Source organism: Plasmodium gaboni, chromosome 8 (genome assembly GCF_001602025.1).
Source record: "Plasmodium gaboni strain SY75 chromosome 8, whole genome shotgun sequence".
In the NCBI taxonomy this organism is placed as follows: Eukaryota; Apicomplexa; class Aconoidasida; order Haemosporida; family Plasmodiidae; genus Plasmodium; species Plasmodium gaboni.
Window position 1 is genome coordinate 271051 of NC_031488.1, and position 23606 is coordinate 294656.

Consider the following 23606-nt stretch of genomic DNA (forward strand, 5'->3'; position numbering starts at 1 on the left):
TATTATTAATATATTTTGATCACACAAGTTATTATCATTATCATCTTCTTCCTCTTCATCTTCTTCTTCATCTTCTTCATCTTGTTGTTCTTTTTTTTTTTTTTCGTCATCTATAATACTTGCATTAATATCATCATCATCATCATTATTTTCATTCTTTGCCTTTTCATTTTTAGGATCTCTTTCTATAGTACTACCACTCTCGTCATTCATATTTTAAAAAATATAAATTAAATATATAAACTCAAAAATATAAAATAAACCTTATATATTTTAAATGTATAAAATCAAAAAAACAATCAATATAATATATATATATATATATATATTACATATATTTATTTATTTATATGTTGACTTGAGTTTTCTTATTTTTTTCAATTATTTATTTTATATATTTAATTTATATACAGTGTGGTCATATATAAAAAAATTATAATATATATATTTTTTTATTCCTTGATAATATATCGAAAAAATATATTTATAAGCATATTATTAAAAAGATGGATAATTATATTATTATATATATAATATATATATATTATATATATATATAATAAATACTCTTATCTTTATGTTTTATTTATATATTTCATGTGCTAATAAATTTTAATTATATATATATATATATAAGGGGAAAAAAAAAAAAAAATAAAATAAAATGAAATAAAGTAAAACGAAAAAAAAAAAAAAAAAAAAAGGGGCTTGCCTTGCCTATATAATAATTATATCTATAATATGTACATAATATATTATATATATATATATATATAATATATATATAATATTTATATATATATTTTTAATATATATAATATTTAATATATCTCTTCAAAAATATATATATTTCAACTATTTATATTATAATATATTATTTTGTCATACCATTAAATAATAAAAATATAATAATTTTTTTCAATTTTTTCTTTTTTTATTTTTTTAATGGGTTATAAAAAAAAATATATATATATATATATATATATATGTATAATATTTTTATATTATTATATTTTTACATTTTTATGTTTCTCCTCTCCAGGTGTAACTTAATATTTTTTTTTTCATTTTAATTTGATTGAATTAAATATTTGTATTGTTATAAATTAAAGGTTAAAATAATATAATAAATAGATATATACAGAATAATGATTATATTATATATATGAAAGAATAATAATAATGCACGAGAATAAATGAATAAATAAATATATATATATATATATATATATATATATATATATATATATTTTTGATAGACTAGTATACATATCTATCACTTGTTATAGAATAAATCTTTTTAATTTCTTCCGAATATTTTTCAACGTCTCTTTTATTTAATACTATCGGTACTTGCTGACCAGAGGTTGTTAAAATTAAAATATGAATAATTTTATTTATTTCTAATGATGTTATATTTTTATTATAATAATTTTTAAAGTTTTGAAGAGTATATTTATTTTTGGTTAAGTATTTAGGTTTGTGTGTATATTTTATCATTTCAATTAATTGAATAAAATGTTTTAAATTTTTTACAATTATATTATTTACTCTAAGCACAATAGAATTAGTGTAATAATATCCTGTTGTTATTTTTGTTGGTAATATATTTTTTAATATAACTATTTCATCTCTACTTTTTTTTTTAAAATGATTATATAATAATAATCTATCAATCTCTGCATTTTGTGCATACAAATATAAACTTCTTGTTAATATAGAAAAAACTATTCCACCATATATAAAATATTTATTTCGTTTATCCCAGTTATGTTGTTTTAATAAATATTCTACTTTATATAATTTTATTATAATTATTTTTATTTTCTTATTTCTTACTATTTTAATATTACATATATCATTTATAAATTTATTATTAAATAAATATTCGAAGCCTACAGTTTCTTCGTCCCTTAAGATGACCGTCCCATCGTTGTTAATCTGTTTATCATCTACGCTTAGAATTATATCATTGATTTTTAAACCATACAAACGATTTGTATCCTCACCACACATATAATCATTATTATCACTATTATTATTATTATTATTACTATTATTATTATTATATATTTTTTTTTTATCACTCCTAATATTGTTTAAAATATATGTGCAGGATGCATCCATCTCAGGGGTATCCCTATGGTCATCACCCATATAATTATATTTATCACCCATATAATTATATTTATCACCCAAATAATTATATTTATCACCCATATAATCATATTTATCACCCATATAATCATATTTATCACCCACATTATAATGTTTACCTTGTTGTTTACTCATATGACCTTCAAATACCTCCGTTATCAATATTCCAACATTTTGTTTTATTATTTTTTTTCTTTCTAATTCTGCTAACCCTAAGGCTTCACGCAGATAAGGGTTTTCTAGAGGTTCGTACTTGACACCCAAGAAAACATATCCAGTATATTTTTTATTTTTATGTATATCTAAAAGAACGTGACTAATTATAGTGCTGGGTATAATGTATGAAATATTATTAGAAGCTTTATAGGATTGAAAACAAATACCTACAACTTTTTCTTTGACAAGAGCTGGCCCTCCGCTATTTCCTGGGTTCAGAGGTGCATCTATTTGGGTTAATAAAAATCTTATCCAAAAAAAATATAAAAATATAAAAATAAATATATACACATATACATATATATATTTTTATATATATATATTTTTATATATATATTTTTATATATATATTTTTATATATATATATTTTTATATATATATATTATTATTGTTGTTCATACTTATAATTTGAATGTTTGTAATACTGCACGTCTATTCTACTTACAATTCCTTCTGTTACACTTAACTTATCACCCCCTGATGGATACCCCATAGTTATAATTTCATCTTTTAAGGAAGGCAGAGGTCCAAAATGAAGAGCATACACATCATCAAAAAATGTTTTATCTTCAACAGTTAGGATTGCTATATCGACATCATGAGCAACGAATAAAATCTTCGACTCATATTTTCCAGAATTTCTGCAATGAAGAAGGTGACATTTTTTTAAAACTAAAATATTCTCATATATATATATATATATATATATATATACATACATGTGTATGGTTTTATGTTTATGTGTTTATTTAACCCGTGCTTTCTTATTAATATCCTGGTACTATAAGAAATATTGTGAGCATTCGTTAAAATTAAATGACCCTCAATAATAAACCCAGATCTGCCAACAACAAAAAAAAAAAAAAAAAAAAAAAAATTACATATATATATATATATACATATATCCATATATATCCCCTTATATATTAATATTATATGTCTTATTTGTAATATTTTCTTTCACATTCAAGTAATACATATATATATATAATAACCCTGTTATGCTTTTAGGTGGATTGTTTTGCCATATCATTTCAAGGCTAGGCTCTGTTATATCCACATATAATTTTACAACACCTTTAAAATATTTTTTAAATGAATTACCTTGCTCTTTTATATTATTATCTTCTTCTTTTATTTTTCTTTCACTTCCTTCTTCCACTTGAATGTCTTTTATTCTACTACTCAAAGATATGTTTTGTAAATTTTTTAAAAGTTTTTCATTTATTATAGACTCTTCTTTATTATTCTTATTTGTATCCATTTTTATGTTCTCTTTATTTGGCGACGAGCGCATGAAATATTCCCCTACAAAAAAAAAAAAAAAAAAAAAAAAAAAAAAAAAAAAAAATTTATATACATTAAATATATATATATTAAATATATATATATATATATATATATATATATATATGTGTGACCATATAAATATCTTTTATGTTTTATTTTTTCTTTACTTGGAAAAAATGGCAAGACACCCCCAATGGACTTATCCATATTTACATCCTCACTCATTTTTTTATTTTTGTTCTTTAAATTCTTTTTAATTGAACTAATCATAGAGGGTGTGAGATAATTCTTTATTTTTTTTTTATCATAACCAACAATATGAAATTTAATTTGCCCAATTTTTTTTTTGTTTTTTAAGTTATCATTTAGTGGATTCTTTTTTTTTTCACTTAATATATTTTTTTTAACATTAAAATGTTGTACTGAATTAATTTCATTTATTTTATTATTATTATTTTTTTTCTTATATATATAATATATATTTTTTTTTTTTTTTTTTGTTTTTTCCTCATTTTTTAAGAATTCATCATAATTAAAATCATTAATTACATTTTTTTGATTGCATTGTTTAGACAAACATAAAATATTCTTTTCATCTTCATTAAGAGTATTAGATTTGTTATATGGACGAGAGTTCTTCCACAATATGTTATTTGACATATGATCATTATGTGACATATTTTCATATTTTATATTATGGGTTAATTGTTCCTTTTTTTTTTTGGGTTTCTCATATAATATATATTTTTTCTTTTTATATGTATAACTATTGAGTGGGTTATATGATACATTATTTTGTTCTTCTAATAAATTATGTTCTTTTCTCATATAAGCATCATTTTTTTTATTATAATGTAACATATCTGCAATATGAGTTATTTCAATATCTCTTTGATCATTCAATATACGACATAATATATACATATTGTCATCTCTTCTTTTAAAATAAGTAGAAGATATAATATCTTTTTCTCCTGAACAATTCAGAAAATTGTTCATATCACATCGGGGCCTTAAAAAAATTAACATTATTATCATTAAAATGATTTTATAATATGGAGGTATACAAATAAAATCCATCTTTACACATAAAATAAATAAATATATATATATATATATGTGTTAACATAATATATTATATCCCTTCTTTTATATCTTTCTATAAGACAAACAAAAATAACTACCACAAAATTTTTTTTTAATATATAATATTTTATTATTTTGTTTTTTTTTTTATGTTTCCTTTTACACCTTCATCAAAACCTTAATGCACCGTATTGCATTTAATCAGCCTACTTGCCAAGCATACTCAAAAAAAAAAAAAAAAAAAAAAAAAAAATTAAAATAAATAATATCAATATATATATATATTATTTAAGTTCAATTTCGTGAGAAACACTTTTACTCTTCTTTATATTTCTCAGCTTGGATATTTATAGAAGAAAGTAAAATAGGAAGATTACAATATATCAGGGAATACACATATATTATATATATATATATATATATATATATATGTATATATGTATGTCCTGTTTGTTGTTGGTGATATTAAAAGACACACATAGGTAAGAATAATAATTCTTCAAATATAAATATAAATATATTTATATATATATATTTATATAAATATATTTATATATATATATTTATTTATATCTTAGAATTAATAAAAAAATTAAAATAAAAAAAAAAAAAAAAAAAAAAAAGGGTGCCCAAGTAAATAATTGAACCTTAATAAGAATAAATTTACAAGGAATAAAAAATTTTTAGGGACATGAATGGGAACGATATAAAAAAATATAAATGTATAAAAATATATACACAAAATATAAATAAATAAATAAATAAATATATATATATATATATATATATATATTTTATTTTTTTTTTATTCTTTATTTTTTTTTTCTTTGTCGCTGTCTCCTTCGTTTTTGTCAAAAACATTAACATTTGGATTTATTTTTCCTAAGATGTTAGATATATAACTAGTATCTTGTATCAATGAAGATGCAGATTGTTCCTTTTCTTCATCTTTATTTATTATATTATTATTTTCATCTTTATGTTCTCTATCCTTATAAATATTTTCATTAATAATATCTTTGGATGTATCTTCAATATTTTCTTCTTTATCTATTTTAAATACTTTTTCATAGCTTTCATTTTCTTTTTTTTCCTTTGATTCTTCTAATTTATTCTCATCATTTTTATCAAAATTATTTTTATAGCTTTCATTTACAAGTGCAAAATTTTCATCTTTTTTATAATAATTCGGAGAATTAATATTATCACCACCACAACAACTACTACTATTATTATTGCTATTATTATTATTATTATTATTTTCATTATTGTCCTTATCGTTGTTGTTACAACTTGTTGTGTCTTTATTTTCTACTTTATTTTTTTCTGTATATTCTCTTAATGATAATATTAAAGCCTCCTTTAACTCATTATCTATATCTTTCATATTTTCAATTTCTTCAATTGTTGGCAAGTCATTATTATTACTTGTAATATTATTAGGATTATTATTATTACCTGTGTTTATGTTATTACTACTATTCATATTTTTTTCTATATTCTGACTTTCTTCAAGTGATAATTGCATAGCATTAAGAAGTTGATCATCATCTTGAATATTTCCTATATTAAAATCATTATTATTTAAGAAAGAATTCAAAACAAATTTACTCAAATTATTTTCATATTCTGGGCATTCAATAAATCTACAATTATCATTATTATTTACACTCTCAAATAACATCATTAATTTATCTCTATTCTTATTTATATTTCCAAAGCTTATTATATCAACAGATATATTATTCTTTTTTAATTGCTTCCCAGTATTTATTAATTGCTTCTCATTTACATTGAATGGACTACCTATAAATAATATTATTTTCTGTTCTAAATTCTTATCTACTCTATGCTTTAAAGCTAACTGGGCTATTAATAAACTTCTTATTATATCACATGTACCATCCAGTTTTATATCATGAATACAAGAAAGTAATTGACCAATATCATTCGTAAGAGACACCTTTACTTTTATTTTATCTCCAGCCATCATTAATATTCCTATGTTGTTTTTATAATGTAAGCTCGTCTTATTACAGCACAGAACATTTACACAATCGATCTATAAAAGGTAAGCAAAAAAAATATATGAACATAAATATATAAATATATAAATATATATATATATATATATATATATATATATATATATATATATTTTCAATATACATATTATATATTATATATTATCATTTTATATTTTTATCATTCCTTTTTTTTTATTTTACCTGTGATAAAAATCTATATTATATATTATCATTTTATATTTTTATCATTCCTTTTTTTTTATTTTACCTGTGATAAAAATCTGTTAGGGACTATATCTTCATTTCTATTATAATCACTATTATCTATACATATTATAGTAGCTTCGATATTGCTCATTTTCTATTTATCAATATTAAAAAAAAAAAACAAAAACAAAAAAAATAATAATAATATAATATAATAAATAAAAATTATGAATAATAATAATAAAAATATATATATATATATATATATTTATATATATAAAATAAAAAAAAGGAAATCTTATTTTATATTCATAAGGTATATTATTATTTATGAAAAAATAATATATAAAATATTATCCTCAATAAAAAAAATATTACAGTACATATAAATTTTTTTTTTAAATATATATATATTATATATATATATATAATATATAACATATATTAAAAAATATATAATTTTTTTTTTATATTATTATATACTTATACATTTATTTTTTTTTATTATTGTAAAATGGAAAAAATAAAAAATATATTTTTTCTTCTCTTTTTATAAAATTCACAAATTATAACATTTCCATTTTTTCATTTCATTTGATATATATATTATATATATTATATATATATTTTTAATATTGTATTTATGTAAAAAAAAAAATACATTTATTATTTTGTATAAATATAATGTTGAATAATATTTATATACAAATTTATTAACAGTTAATTATTTATATATCTTTATAATATTGTTTTATTTTTTAAAGGTATTTTACTTTTATTTATTTATCAAATATTTTGTATTCAATTTTTATTATTTTTTCTTCCAAATTAAAAAAAAAAATATATATATATATATTTATTATATATATATAATATAATATAAATATATAATTATTTATTGTACACTCAAATCGATCAGGAGAAATATATATTATTAATTCATTCTGTTTATATGCATATATAATATATTATATGTATTATATATTATATATATAATATATTTATGTATATATATATTTATTTATATAATAAATTAAAATTAAAGGAACCCACTTCAAAAAAAAAAAAAAAAAAAAAAAAAAAAATTAATAATATACATAAATAATATATATTTATATATACATTTTAAAGTGAAAAAATAAAATAAATCTGCACACCTTAAAAGTAATATATATATATATATATTTTTATGTTTATGTAATTTATTTTATTGAGTTTTCTTTAAAGAAGAAACTTTTAATATTGTTATGCAAAAATTGTTAAGATACCATCCCATATTCAATTTTAAAAGAATACATAAACATAGTCATTATTTTTTTAAAAAAATGGAAACCACAGATACTAAAAGAGAAGAACAAGAAATTGAAGAAAAAAAAGCTGAAGAAGAATCAAAATCAGAAGATGTAGATAAAAGATTAAATGATATACTTTCCATATCATCGGAATGTATTCAACCGGATGAATTGAGAGTTAAATTATTATTGAAAAGAAAATTAATTTGTTATGATGGTTTCGAACCATCAGGCCGTATGCACATAGCTCAAGGTAAAAAATATAAATATAAATATAAATATATATATATATATATATATGTATATGTATATATATATATGAACAAGTCATATAATTAAATGCACACATATTTTTTACATGACTTGTTCAGGTATTTATTTGTATAATTTCTTCCCATTTTGGCTATTTATTATATATAATTATTTTATTCACCTATACTTTCTTTTATATGCCACATATATGTATATATATATATATATATATATATATATATATTTATATATATTTTTTTTTATTTATATATATATTTTTTTTTATTTATATATATATTTTTATTTTTTTTTTATAGGGTTACTTAAGAGCATTATTGTAAACAAACTGACGAGCAACGGCTGCACATTCATATTTTGGATTGCCGACTGGTTTGCTCAATTGAACAATAAAATGTCTGGTGATTTGAAAAAGATAAAGAAGGTTGGTAGTTATTTCATCGAGGTATGGAAGAGTTGTGGAATGAATATGGAGAATGTTCAATTTCTTTGGGCAAGTGAAGAGATAAATAAGAAGCCCAATGAATATTGGTCATTGGTTCTTGATATATCTAGAAGTTTTAATATTAATAGAATGAAAAGATGTTTAAAAATTATGGGAAGAAGTGAAGGAGAGGAAAATTATTGTTCTCAAATATTATATCCATGTATGCAGTGTGCTGATATATTTTTTTTGAATGTTGATATATGTCAGCTTGGAATAGATCAGAGGAAAGTAAATATGTTGGCTCGAGAATATTGTGACATAAAAAAAATAAAAAAAAAACCTGTAATCCTTTCGCATGCCATGTTGCCAGGTTTATTAGAAGGACAAGAAAAAATGTCTAAATCGGATGAAAATTCAGCAATCTTTATGGATGATTCAGAGAGTGACGTTAATAGAAAGATTAAAAAAGCATTTTGTCCTCCTAATGTTATTGAAAATAATCCAATATATGCATATGCAACGTCTATAATATTCCCCTTCTATAATCAATTCAACTTAATAAGAAAGGAGAAAAATGGAGGTAAAAAAAAGGGAAAAAGGAAATATGCACATATATATGTATATACATATATATATATATATATATATATATTTATTTATTTATTATTTTTTATAGGAGATAAGACATATTACACCGTGCAAGAACTCGAACATGATTATGTGAATGGTTTAATACATCCGTTAGATTTAAAGGATAATGTTGCCTTGTATATTAATAAATTACTTCAACCAGTTAGAGATCATTTTCAAAATAATATCGAGGCAAAAAATTTATTGAATGAAATAAAAAAATACAAAGTGACCAAGTAATTTTTTTTTTAAACCTTATATAAATTCAAATTGTTCTTCCATGTATATTTTTTATGTTGTTTTAGAGAATTATATATATTAAATATATTTAAATATATTTATATTTTTGTGTATAACTAATTAAATATTTTAAATTTATTTATACGTATTTTTTTTATTTTCCTATATTAGTTGCATTAGATGCATTTAATCATATATACATACATACATACATATGTATGTATATATATATATATATATATATATATATTTTTTTTTTTTTTTTTTTTTTTTTTTTTTTTTTTTTTTTTTTTTTTTTTTTTTTTTTTTTTTTTTTTTTTTTTTTTTTTTTTTTTTTTAATTAATATTTAATCATATGTGTGATTATAATATATTCTATTTATGAATTATTTATTTTTTTTAATTTTTTATGTTTAAGAAGTGAGAACATAATTTTTGTTATATGTACAATTTTTATTTTTAGATAATACCCAATTGGGTATATTAAAAATATATATATATATATATATATATATATATATATATATATATACATATATACATATATATAACTTTTTAATATTCGATTTAATAAAACATTTCAGTTTAATATATTAACAAAATGAAAGATATAATATATATTTATTTCTATATATATATATATATATATATAATATATTTATAAATGTTATTTTTCATCTTAAAGTTAATATAAATATATATTATTAATATGGCAACATATATTTATATAATATGTGTATGTTTATTTAGAAAGATGAAATGAAAATTAGTAATTATATATTTGGCAGAATTATCGATTCTTATAGTTATGTTGATAAAATAAAAGAACATTTAGAATTTAATAGAATTAGAAAACACTTTCAAGATGCTAATATTCTTGATAAATTTTTAAATAATTATAAAAGGAAAATAGAATATTATCGAGAAAAAATAAAAACAAATGTACTTTCAATATTGAGAAAAAATTATATATCGTTTGATAATAATGTAGATGATGATTTAATATTTGTTAATAGGTATGTTTATTATGAAATAAAAAATGAAGAGTGTATTATGATATGTCGAAAAAGATTGAAAAGGAATTTTTTTAAAAAAAATAGAGAATATAATATAGGAAAAAAGAAAGAGTATATAGAAAATAAATATATATATGATTATTGTTATAATTCACTAGATGAATTAAAAAAGGACAAATATATATCTACATATAAATCTGAAATAGTTGTTATCTTTCCTTCATATTTTTATATTAAACATTTTAAAATTTTAAGAGATTATATATTTTCTTTTATAATTGAAAGAAATGATAAACCTTTAAATTTTTGTTATATGTTTAAAGGGACTTTGCCTATATATGATATGAACATAAAACAAAAAATAGATAAAAAAAATATTCCTTATATCTTGAAAAATATATCTAATGAACAGTTAGAAAATAAATGGAATAAAAAAAAAAAAAGAAGAAGTAATAAAAAATTTACAAACATAGAACTGAATAATGATATACATTTGGATGTAGACCAAAATAAAAATATTCATAATAATATTCATAAAAATATTCATAAAAATATTCATAATAATATTCATAAAAATATTCATAAAAATATTTGTAATAATAATAAGAGAAATAATATCTTTAGATACTCCAACTTTATAGTTCCCATTATTAATAAGTGTATTTTTATCAAAGAAGGAATATCAAATGTAGAATTTTTGAATATTTCAATGAAAGATATATTTTTTTTTACAACACATATAAATAAAAAATATAGATGTAACCAATTATTTTTGAACGGACCTAAATGTTTTAAAAAATTAATATATGAAGAAAAAGAAGAAGAATATTTTTTAAATTTATACAAAAGTAAAGATGAGAAAAAAATTTTCCTTTTAAGTGGTAGCCATTTTCATAATAAATTATTTTTATTGAATCTATCAAAGATATACTCAAAAAAAATAATAATAAAAAATAATTATTTAATAAAACAAAGAAAACATGTTATAATTGATATGATTAAATTAATTTCTTGTCGTTTAAGAGGTAAATGTTTTTTAGAAAATTTCTATGAACATATTATTATAATATGTCAAGGAGAAAGAAATCATGTAGACATATTTTTTATATGTATTAAAGATATTAATTATTTGATAAAAAGAGTGAATAGGAAAAAATATAATAATAATGAAAAAAAAAAAAAAAATATATATCACACTTATTTAGATACATATGATAATAATATGTATAATAAATTACATTTTTGTCATATGAAATATAAAATTAAGATAAGAAAATTTGAAATTCCTATAGATTCAAAAATAAAAAAATTGGCTACATTAAAAAATTGTAATCTTCAAGATTTTGATATGACTAAATATGGTTTAGTAATTTATTTATATAAATATTTTTTAACACCTTTTATTTGTATACTTTATTTAAAAAATATATATATCAACACATGTAAGAAAACAAGTGGTGTACTTATTAATAATAATAATAATAATAATTATTATAATTATAATAATAATTATTATTATCATTTAATGAAGATGATGAAGATAATTTATCTTCCTATAAAAAAAGGTAGTATGTCATGTAGTATAAATAACAATTTTTATAGTCCCTTTATATCCTTTGATATATGTAATACTTTTATAAACAACATAAAGTTACAATTAAATTTAAAAAAAGGGTTCCTTTGTTTATCAAAAAATATTAATAAGATCGAGCATAAAGATGATCTGGTTTGTCGGTCATCTAAATTATTTGAAAGTATTTATTTTAAATATGATAAGGAAATGGAACAAATTTTTGAACTTCATAAAAATTTTTGTATTAAAGATATTTTTTTAAAAACGACTGACAATAAAAAAATTGCCATCACGTTAGTATATAAGAGTAAAGATAATGATCATATATGTTATGATAATTATAATAATATAAGGAGCACAACTACGAGTGGGATGAATAATATAAATGATTGTATTAAAAGAATATTTGATAATAATAATAATTATTATTATTATGAGAAGGGAGATAAAAATAAAAAAGATATAGAAATTACTAATTTTTTTGATTATATAATAAATGAGGAAAAAAAAATAAATATAGACAACAACAAAATGTGGTATGATAATAATAATAATAATAATAATAATAATAATATATATTATGATAATAATAATAATAATAATATATGTTATGATAATAATAATAATAATATATGTTATGATAATAATAATAATATATGTTATGATAACAATTTTGTAGATGATTTATATTCTCATAAATATAATTATTTATTCAATGATTTTCCAATTATTTTTCATTATAATTTATTATCACAAATGAATATGGAAACTTATAAAATTTATAATATCGAATCTAAAGAAGAAAAGAATCATATGTTACTTCCTCATTTTATTTATCCTAGTAAAACGATAATACATGTATACCCTTTTTATAATGAAATGAATTTAAGCACATACAACGATGAATATTATTTTTATCTTTTAAACAACTTTGTTATATCTTATTTTCATCTTAGAGATTCAGGAGGTTTATTATATGACAACAATGAACAAGGTGAGAGAAAGAAATTTATTTATAAAACAAAAGAAAAGAAAAAAATTATTAATGATTTTATGCATTGTATTAATTTTCTTAAATATAAAAATATAAGTAATACTGAAAAAATTTCTTTATATGTATATTCAAATTGTGGAATGATAGGAGGATATATATTAGGTCATAAATATAAAATTCTAAAAAATATTATATTTTTTAATCCATTATTAGATATTTTTAATAACTTAACAGATTGTAATAATCCACATGTACCTTCAGAATATTTAGAATTTGGATCTATGAATATAAATGATTATAATTTAAAAAAAAATATACATATAAAAATAAATAATAACAGTGACAATAAAATAAACGGTGGGTATAATAAAAAACATAAAAGATATCGCAAGAATAATATAAGACGAAATACAAAATATAGTAAAGAAAGATATTTAAAAGGAATACACAAAAATGTTAGAAATGATAATAATAAAAAAAAAAAATATATATATATATATAAATATATACCTTATTATTATTTATATACAATGTGTCCATATTATAATATATCTCCAAATTATAAAGAACATTATTGTAATAATATAAATAATATAAATAATATATCAAAGGAAGTTATTTCTTTTAACAACAAGAATACTAATATGTTTTTTAAAAATAATATTCTTTTATATCTAAACAAAAATGATATTATATGTTCTAATTATAATTCTATAAAATATTTTATAAAATATATAAATCATAAAAATCTCACAATAAATTATTATTATTATTATTATGATCATCATTATGATGATAATGGTGAGAATAATCTAGATGAAACACATAAAGAACATCATAACAATAAAGTGAATTTTATAAATTTTAAAAATAATAATGAAAATGAAAAGGAAAAACAAAACTTTTATATTTCTTTTTCTAATAAGGGTGGGCATAGTGGATATGATTCTTCATCTGCTTATTTAAATACAATGTTAGATAAAATATATTTACATTTTTTTATAAATTAATTTTAATATTCATATTAAAAAATGTAGCACATATGAAATCACTTCTTACAAATTAAAACAAATGGAAATTTCACCACAAATATGAAATATATATATATATGTGTTATATATATGTTATATTTTTTTTTTTTTTTTTTTTTTTTTATTATGCCTTACAATTTATTTTCTTATGTATAATGAATAAATTGAAAGGTCATTTGATTTTATATTTTTTTTTAATATTAAAAAAAAAAAAAAAAAAAAAAAAAAAATTTATAATATATTAAATATATATAATACTATTTATTTTTTTTCAAGTTATAAACTTATATATAATATAATATATATGTAAAAATATATATTATTATTTTTATTATTATTATTTTATTTTTTTGGCTTTCCTCTCTTCTAAGAAAAAAAAAAAAATATATATATAAATATATTATATATATATATATATATATACAATTTTTAAATATATTTTTGTATATTCATATGTCATAAATGAAAAAAAAAAATATATAATATATATATATATTTATTTATTTAATTTATACATATATTTTTAACCATATTGTGAAAATTATGTAACATTTGTGTTGTTTTTTTGTTTTTGTTTTTTTGTTTTTGTTTGTTTTTTTTTTTTATTGTTTTATTTTATTTTTTGATATGATGGATAATAGTTTTATTGAATTAATAAAAGATATAAAAAAAGATGACAGTATTAAGAATCTAGAAAAGAATTATCAGAAATGTATTAGTTATTTGAAAGAACTAGATAAGAAGAAATCGAGTGATAAGTTGTTTTCAATGAATTCTGTTATTAAAGAGAAATCTTTGATATTATTAAAATTATTATATTTACAAATGTTTGGAAAGAAAATTGATAAGGAACATAATTTTTCTGTGATTGAATTATTGACATGTAATAAATATTTTTTAAAAAGACGTGGTTTTTTTTTTTTGAATAATATAAGTGATAATGATGATATAATATTTTTATGTATAAATTTATTTAAGAAAGAATTATATAAAGATTCAATAAGTTCATCAGAATATAATTCAAAAGGTATAGTATTAAGTTCTTTATCGAATATAGGTGCAAAGTTGATAAAAGAAAATATTAATATCTTTAATAATAATACAAACAATAGTAACAATATTAACAGTATGAATAGTTTTCATGGTAATAATTTCTTTGAATCATCAAACGATGGAAATAAAAAAAATAATTTGACATCCATACTTCAAGTCATAAATAAAAACAATGATGAAAAAATTTTTAATACATTTTTAATTTTAAATAGTATAAGTAATATATGTACTGATATTATGAGTTGTAATTTATACAATGATATATTCTTTCTATTAAATAATTCAAATGTATATATTAGAAAGAAAACTATTTTATGTTTTTATAAATTAGTAGTATCAAATTTAAGTATTTTAAATACATTTTTTGATATAATAAAAAAAAATTTTATCGCACTTTATAATAATGAAAATCCATCTTATGAAAAATTACCATATGATCAAGTCGACTATACATTTAGAAATAATACTTGTTTGTGTTGTTTAATAATTAATGTGCTCGCAGAGATATTTTCATATCTTGAGAGAAGACAAAGGACATATGACATTCAACAAGTTAAAGGGGGTGAATATAAAGAGGGGGCATTTAATTTATCAACTAATAATAATAATAAAAAAAAAAACCAACAAGTTAATATAATACCCACCGAAAATGATAATAATATAAAAAATAATAGTGATAATAATAAAAATAATAATAGTGATAATAATAAAAATAATAATAGTGATAATAATAATATAAAAAATAATAGTGATAATAATAATATAAAAAATAATAGTGATAATAATAATATAAAAAATAATAGTGATAATAATAATAATAATAACCATTGTGATTATAACCATTGTGATGATAATTATAATAATTCTACAGATGAACATGCCATTTCTAATTATTTAAAGAAATTTTTATCCTTCGTTCCTTTTATTTATAATTTATTAAATGAAAGACTAAGTATTATAGATAACTGGAAAATAATTAAATTTATTAAATTTATTAATAAATTAGTCAAGTATGAATACAGAATATATAAAAAATTCCTACCAATAATTATTCATATTTTCTTTACAAATAAAGCTAAGAGTGTTATATTTGAATGTTATAATTTTATACTTTTTAATTATAAAAAAAATTATAATGTTCATATGCCTAATGTAGATAGTTATATTAATATGTCTTTATCATCTCAAAATATGGACACGTCAAATAATATGAACATTCATGATAATAGTGATATATTTAATAATACATATAATAATAATAATAATAATATTCTTATAAATGACAATCGTGATAGTGACAATCACGATAGTGACAATCACAATAGTGATCATCATAATATACTACCAAACAGTAGTCATAATAAAAAGATGAATAACAATTCAGAAGAATTTTTATTATCACAAGAAAATATAAATACACACAATATTGAAGAAAATAATAACAAAAAAAAAAATAATGTTGATGATACACCCTTTGATAAATTTTTATTTTATTGTTTTAAACAATTATTATCTTCTTTTTTTACTGATGATAGAAATATTGTTTATATGACAACCAATTTATATAAATATCTTTTTATTATTCCAGATATATATGAATATTTTATACGTTATAATCTCTTGAATGAATTTTCAAGAAATATATTAAAAAATTTTTATCACAAAGATATAACTATTAGAAAAAAGTTATTGTATATATTATATTATTTAATAAATGAACAAAATTTCCAGCAAATTGTATATAGCATATTAATATATTTATATAATCACAACAATAATTATATTGATAGTGATCATAATGTCAAAGTCAAACCATTTGATTATGTCGATGAATATATTCACGTAATTCTTAATTATTGTATTAATAATTTAAATCATTTGCCAAACGTCAATGTTTATATTTTTATATTATTTTATTTATTATGTTTAAAAAATCATACAAAAGAAAATGAAATACTTGAACAAATACACAAAATAAATAAACAATTAAACATAACACACATGACAACCAATTTTTTAAGTTGTATTTTTATTATAACATATGCATTAGGATTTATAAAGGATACTATGCAAAGAAATGATGATATATATGTAAAAAATAATAAATTAGAAATCAATAAATTATTGTTCACAAAAGATATAAGAAATGATATTAATGATAATGATGACCATCATCATAATATAATAAAACAGAAAAATATTGATACATATAATATTTCTTATAATCATATACAAATGCCTAATACAGTAACAGATGTTATATGTCCTCCTATACATATTAATAAAGAAAAAGAAAATTTTAAAAATAAATCATATTATGAAAATGAACATAATTATTATTTTCTTGAAATAATTTCAAACTATCAAGATAAGTACGAATATATACTTATAAACGATATTTATAATTTAAAAAAAGAAATAAAAAATTTCAATATATTAAATAAATATGATGTATTTGAATATATTATTATTATTTTAAAATTATATGATAAAATATATCCTGATGTGCATTACATGCAAGGGGTACTAGACAAATCAAACAATGATGATCCTTTATATCTAAAAAGAAAGATGAATGAAGAATATCAAAATGTGCAAGATAAATATGTACATGTGGAAGAAAAATATGTACATGTGGAAGAAAAATATGTACATGTGGAATCAAAATGTGATGATAAGAATATACAAATATATAAAGATAATAATATTAAAACATGTGAATATTTTTTAAAATATAACAGATTAGATCATATAAAAATAGAATCATATGAATATATAATATATTTTATTACTATTTATTTAGAAGAGACATATGACAAAATAAAAGAATTTAAAGATATGATTTTTTTAAAAATATTTTTTTTTACATTATATTTATTTTTTATATCATTTAATTCAGCAAATATATTATGGAATGTAATTAAAATATTTATGTTCTTTTTTCAGTTTGAAGAAAATTATTCTCTTATACTTTTTTATTTTTATAGATGTTATATACATGTCAATTATTTAATAGAGAAAAAAAATGATGTATATAATTTGGATATATGTATTTTAATAAAAAATATATTATCTTTATTATTAAATACTAAAAAAGAAAATTATAAAAACTTTAATTTTTATAATTATTTTGTTAATACAATATTATATTCACAACAAAATGAAGAAAATCATTTTGATTTAAATAAACCTTTTAAATATGATGATTCTTTTTTTTTTATTAATACAGAATTAAATAAAGGAAAATCTGAAACGACAAATAAAAAACATAAAAATATAAAAAATAAAGAGAAACAAACAAAAAAAAATATACAAACTAGTATAACAAATGAATTGCATATGTTAAAAAATAAATATAAAGAATATAAAGAAAAATGGATAAATACATTTCCATTTTATATAATATATCAGAATGATCATTTTAAATTATATTTCAAACATCAAAAAGATAATAATGAATTAATTTTATATATACACTTAAAAAATGATACTTTTATACTTTATAATTTCAATTTATATACATCATTTAATTTAATAAATTATAATATATTAGACAAACACAATTCTGATTATTCCAATATTAATGATGATATGGAAAATAATTTTTATAAATATAATATCACCAATCAAAACATGGATACTTATTCTAATCATCATGTGAATAATAAAAATTATATACAAATAAAAAATATAAATATGTCTATTTTTATATCTATAAAATATGATAATCTTATGTCAGATATAAAATTCTGTTATGAGTATTTTCTTAATACTGACAAGTTGAAAAATAATGGATTGCTCATAATACCGCATGTAAAAATGGATCCTCTAAATCTATCGATGCAAGACTTTAAAAAGGTAAAACAAAAATGATATAAATATTAATATATATAAATATTAATATGTATAAATATTAATATGGATTAATATTTTATGTGTATTAATTTTTTTTTTTTTTTTTTTTTTTAATTCGGTCCTTTCAGATCAATAATATAAACGCAGTGTTAAGAAATATAAACTACCAAATAACCACAGAGAAAAATTGCAATATTTATAAACTACTCTTCAGTTATTTTTTATTCTTATCACAATATTTGAATATATCTTTTTTAAACATGAACAATATTTTTGTTAATTTAAAAAATGAAGTACACATGAATGAATTAAGAATTATTTTTTGTATTTGTAGAAGTGCTGACACAAGCGAAAGCACAAAAAGGCGTGACAGCACCTTAGAAGTAAACATATAAAAAATAAATAAATATAAAAATGTATACATATAAATAAATAAATAAATATATATATATATATATATATATATATATATCATATATTATTATATTATTATGTGATTACATTGTTTTGTAGTATCATGTGTATTTTTTTTTTTTATTATCATAAAATATATATATTTATATATTTTACATGTATACACTTTTATTTTTATTCTTTTTTACATATTTGTAATAAAATTCTTCTTATAGATAATATTATCCTACTATTAAATGTGCAACCTCAGAAAAAAGAAGAAAGTGATATGTCTTATATTTATAGTATTTATATAAAAATGAAAATTTTAAATAATTCACAGGATGATAGTAACAAGCTTCTTGATTATTTTGAATTTTATATCAATCAATTATTTTTACAAAAAATTAAAAATAGCCACTTTTTATTCTGAACATGACACATAAATATAAACATTATAAATTTAAAAATATAATAACGTTTTATATTCACAAATAATAAAAGAAAATAAAATGAAGTATTTATATATGTATTATCATTTTAATAAAAACAAATTAAAATATAATATTAAATTATGAAAAAAAATGTTTTAAAAAAAAAAATAATTCTTATACGTTTAATGCTTATTTATATCATCTTAAATATTTATATGATAAATATAAACACTTGTCAAATGGTATGTATTTATAAATCTTTATATCATTTAATATATTATTTTTTTTGTAAACAATTTTTTCAATTTTTATTTATGACAACATTGTTGTAGACATAATAAAAATGAAAAGGCATTTCTTCTATGTCTAATTTTTTACACTTTATAAATAAATAAATAAATATATATATTATATATAATAATGATATTATGAAAAAAATTATATAAACATGTATATTATAATTATATATATATATGTATATAAAATAACACAATAAAAATAAAAATATATATATATGTTATATATATATATATATATATATATATATATATATATATATATATATATATATATATGTATATATTTTTTTTTTATTTGCTTGTTATACTTATTATACTATTGTATAACCTATTACATAATATTTTTACAATTTAAAAAAAAAAAAAGAAAAAATTTATTTAATATTAAAAAAGGTGTTTTAAATTTTTTTTTTTTTTATCCTTTTAACAAACGAAAACAATATAATGAACAAATAAATAAATATATATATATATATGAAAATATATATGTGAATATATTTAGGGGTATATAAAAATATGGGATACAATAAAAAGAAAGAAAAACAAATAGACAAAAAGATAAAGTAAATTATAAAGTATAAAAAAAAAAAAAATGAATTACAAAAAAATGAATTACAAAAAAATGATTTATAAAAAAATGAATTATAAAAAAATGAATTATAAAAAAAAAATGAATTATAAAAAAAAAATGAATTATAAAGAAATGAATTTATATGGGAATGTAAAAAATATGCGAAGTACCAAAAAAGTAAAATAATATATATACACATATATATATATACATATATATATTTTTTATTTTACTTTTTATGTATAAACCCTTTTCTTTCATTTGTGCGAATCATTCCAATTTTTATGCTTTCCCTTTTTTTTTAGTTACTACTTTTTGCTCTTGCTATTCCAACCATAGAAGGTCTACTTTCTGTGCCTCGTACAAATACCGTAAAAAAATTTCTCATAAAAGATAAACTTCCTAATAAGTATGCGTGGTTTCTTTCTGAGGGTACATCTATTTGCATATAGGCAGGCATACATACATCATCATTTAAAATCATATATTCTTCTGGATGTAATTCAATGATTAGTTCACCAAAAACATATTTAATTATAGGATATGATTTTAATATATCTTTGTAGTTTTGTTCAGTACATGCAGTTGAATGTATTAAATTTAAAAATGTTTTCATTTGACTACTAGGCATTGTATTATAAGATGTTCCTGTGTCAAATATAACGTAACTTTCTTCATCACAACATATTCTTTCTTTGCCTATATATAATTCATCTAATTTTACTTCCCAATATGATTCTTTTAATACTGGCAACATATATATATCCCCCTCATAAAACGATTTACTAATTCCACCAATTATTAATGTTGACTTGCCATCATTAGGAGATATATAAAAAGAAAATTGAGGATCCACATTTGGATTCTGTTTTAATAAATTATCAAAAAATGGTATATTGCCAGCTGATAACATACCTGGAAATCCTAAACCTACTATACCTTCAAAGGATATATAATCAAATATATTATCTACATTATTTTTATTATCACTTGATTCACTCTCGACTAATCCAAATGTCTGATTTCTTACTCTATGCTTTCCTAACATAAATGTATCTGTACCCACAGAACCGGATATAGAACCAGATCCAAAGACAATGTGTAAATTTTTTTCTATAAATGATCTTCTAAACGTTTTTGATTTATTAGGATCATATCTTCGAACCTTTTTACAAGACTCTTCTTCACAAGCTGTTGTCACTACCCATACATTTGTACTTCCTGTATCAAATATTGGATATATAGTTTGAGGGGGGGTACCAACTAATAATTCACCTACAAACTGACTATCTCTTAAATGTTTTAAGGGTACTAGAAAAACATTTTCTTGTGTTTTTTCTACTGTAGCATTTTTATTTTCTAAAGCAATAAAATTCTTTTCAATCGAACTGTCACTTGGATTGTCTTTATTATTTGTATTATATTTATTATTTGTATTATATTTATCATTTGTATTATATTTATTATTTGTATTATATTTATCATTTTTATAAGTATTATTCCCCTTTTCAACATCTTGTTCATACACATGTTTCTGAATTTCAGATAAATGGTCAGATATATCATGTGCTTTATTATTTTTATTATACTTAGTAAAATCTAAAAAGTTTTTCTCATCTAATTGTGTACTTGTTCGTTTTTTATTTATTTCTTCATTTATTAAATCCATATCATCTAATGTATTACCAGATGAAGTTCCTAAACTTCCGGATATTCCTTCTCCTCTATTTACATAATATTTTACGTCCCCCAATTTTAGAGACTCATGATGTTTTTGTAATTTTTTATGATCAGTTGGTTTCTTCTTGTTTAATTTTAAAGGTATCACATGGGAAGACTCTTTTTCTTCGAATAAACATCCAGTACAATCAAATATATCGTGACACTCAGAACATGGTAACGCTTTCGTTCCGATTTTATATATTCTGGTGCATTTTAACCCTTTAAATGTGTATGAAAAAAATAAACTTAAATAAAAAACGGTGTTTAGAGGGCTAATGCGTTTCATTTCTTTATTTATAACTGTTATAATATATTATATGTTATTATATATTAATATATTATATTATATTATATTTAATTTTTTTTTTTTTTTTTTTTTTTTATTATTATTATTTTTACACAGAAATTTTAAATAACTGTTGTTATACACCATATATTAAATATATATAGTACACATTACAATACAATATAATATATTAAATTAAAGCAACTGATGATGGTGCTTCTATAAATAAATGAATAAAATAATCTCATTAGTGATGCTTCATTTTATATTATTCCTATAAAATTTTAATATAGTTTTCTTTTTCTATTTTTGAATGATTTTTCATGAAGCTTACAAAAATAAAAAATTGCAACATCCAAAAATAGATATGCAACCATTAAAAAAAAAAAAAAAAAAAATATATATATATAAATATATATATATATATATATAAATATATGTATATAATTTTTATTTATGTATACTATGAAATATATAAATGTTGAAAATTTTACGTATTTTAAAATGTCCAAAAAAATAAATATATAGATTCAAAGC

General features: G+C 18.3%; 7 protein-coding genes across 7 annotated transcripts in view; 3 read left to right on the plus strand and 4 right to left on the minus strand.

Annotated features, from left to right (window-relative positions):
* Positions 1–213, minus strand: part of PGSY75_0807600 (hypothetical protein) — a gene marked incomplete at both ends in the record, with an annotated part of 3932 nt that extends 3719 nt beyond the window's left edge. Inside the window, one exon of the mRNA XM_018785212.1 lies at positions 1–213. Coding sequence (XP_018642180.1) covers positions 1–213 — 213 coding nt within the window.
* A 1047-nt stretch (positions 214–1260) lies between these two features.
* On the minus strand, positions 1261–4701 carry PGSY75_0807700 (serine protease DegP; the record flags this gene model as incomplete). Its single annotated transcript, XM_018785214.1, has 5 exons — positions 1261–2620; positions 2775–3014; positions 3128–3214; positions 3369–3681; positions 3795–4701. The coding sequence occupies 5 exons, from the start codon at positions 4699–4701 to the stop codon at positions 1261–1263; spliced, it is 2907 nt and encodes a 968-aa protein (XP_018642181.1).
* Positions 4702–5554: 853 nt separating this feature from the next.
* On the minus strand, positions 5555–7134 carry PGSY75_0807800 (putative 26S proteasome regulatory subunit RPN10; the record flags this gene model as incomplete). Its single annotated transcript, XM_018785215.1, has 2 exons — positions 5555–6811; positions 7045–7134. 2 exons carry the CDS (start codon positions 7132–7134, stop codon positions 5555–5557), a joined length of 1347 nt encoding a protein of 448 aa, XP_018642182.1.
* Positions 7135–8308: 1174 nt separating this feature from the next.
* On the plus strand, positions 8309–9842 carry PGSY75_0807900 (tyrosine--tRNA ligase; the record flags this gene model as incomplete). Its single annotated transcript, XM_018785216.1, has 3 exons — positions 8309–8528; positions 8845–9552; positions 9649–9842. The coding sequence occupies 3 exons, from the start codon at positions 8309–8311 to the stop codon at positions 9840–9842; spliced, it is 1122 nt and encodes a 373-aa protein (XP_018642183.1).
* Positions 9843–10601: 759 nt separating this feature from the next.
* Positions 10602–14435, plus strand: PGSY75_0808000 (hypothetical protein; the record flags this gene model as incomplete). The annotated part of the gene is made up of 1 exon (XM_018785217.1): positions 10602–14435. One exon carries the CDS (start codon positions 10602–10604, stop codon positions 14433–14435), a length of 3834 nt encoding a protein of 1277 aa, XP_018642184.1.
* Positions 14436–15086: 651 nt separating this feature from the next.
* PGSY75_0808100 (putative AP-3 complex subunit delta) lies at positions 15087–20190 on the plus strand (the record flags this gene model as incomplete). The annotated part of the gene is made up of 3 exons (XM_018785218.1): positions 15087–19367; positions 19493–19730; positions 19994–20190. 3 exons carry the CDS (start codon positions 15087–15089, stop codon positions 20188–20190), a joined length of 4716 nt encoding a protein of 1571 aa, XP_018642185.1.
* A 1172-nt stretch (positions 20191–21362) lies between these two features.
* On the minus strand, positions 21363–23069 carry PGSY75_0808200 (plasmepsin X; the record flags this gene model as incomplete). The annotated part of the gene is made up of 1 exon (XM_018785219.1): positions 21363–23069. One exon carries the CDS (start codon positions 23067–23069, stop codon positions 21363–21365), a length of 1707 nt encoding a protein of 568 aa, XP_018642186.1.
* Between the last annotated feature and the right edge of the window lie 537 nt (positions 23070–23606).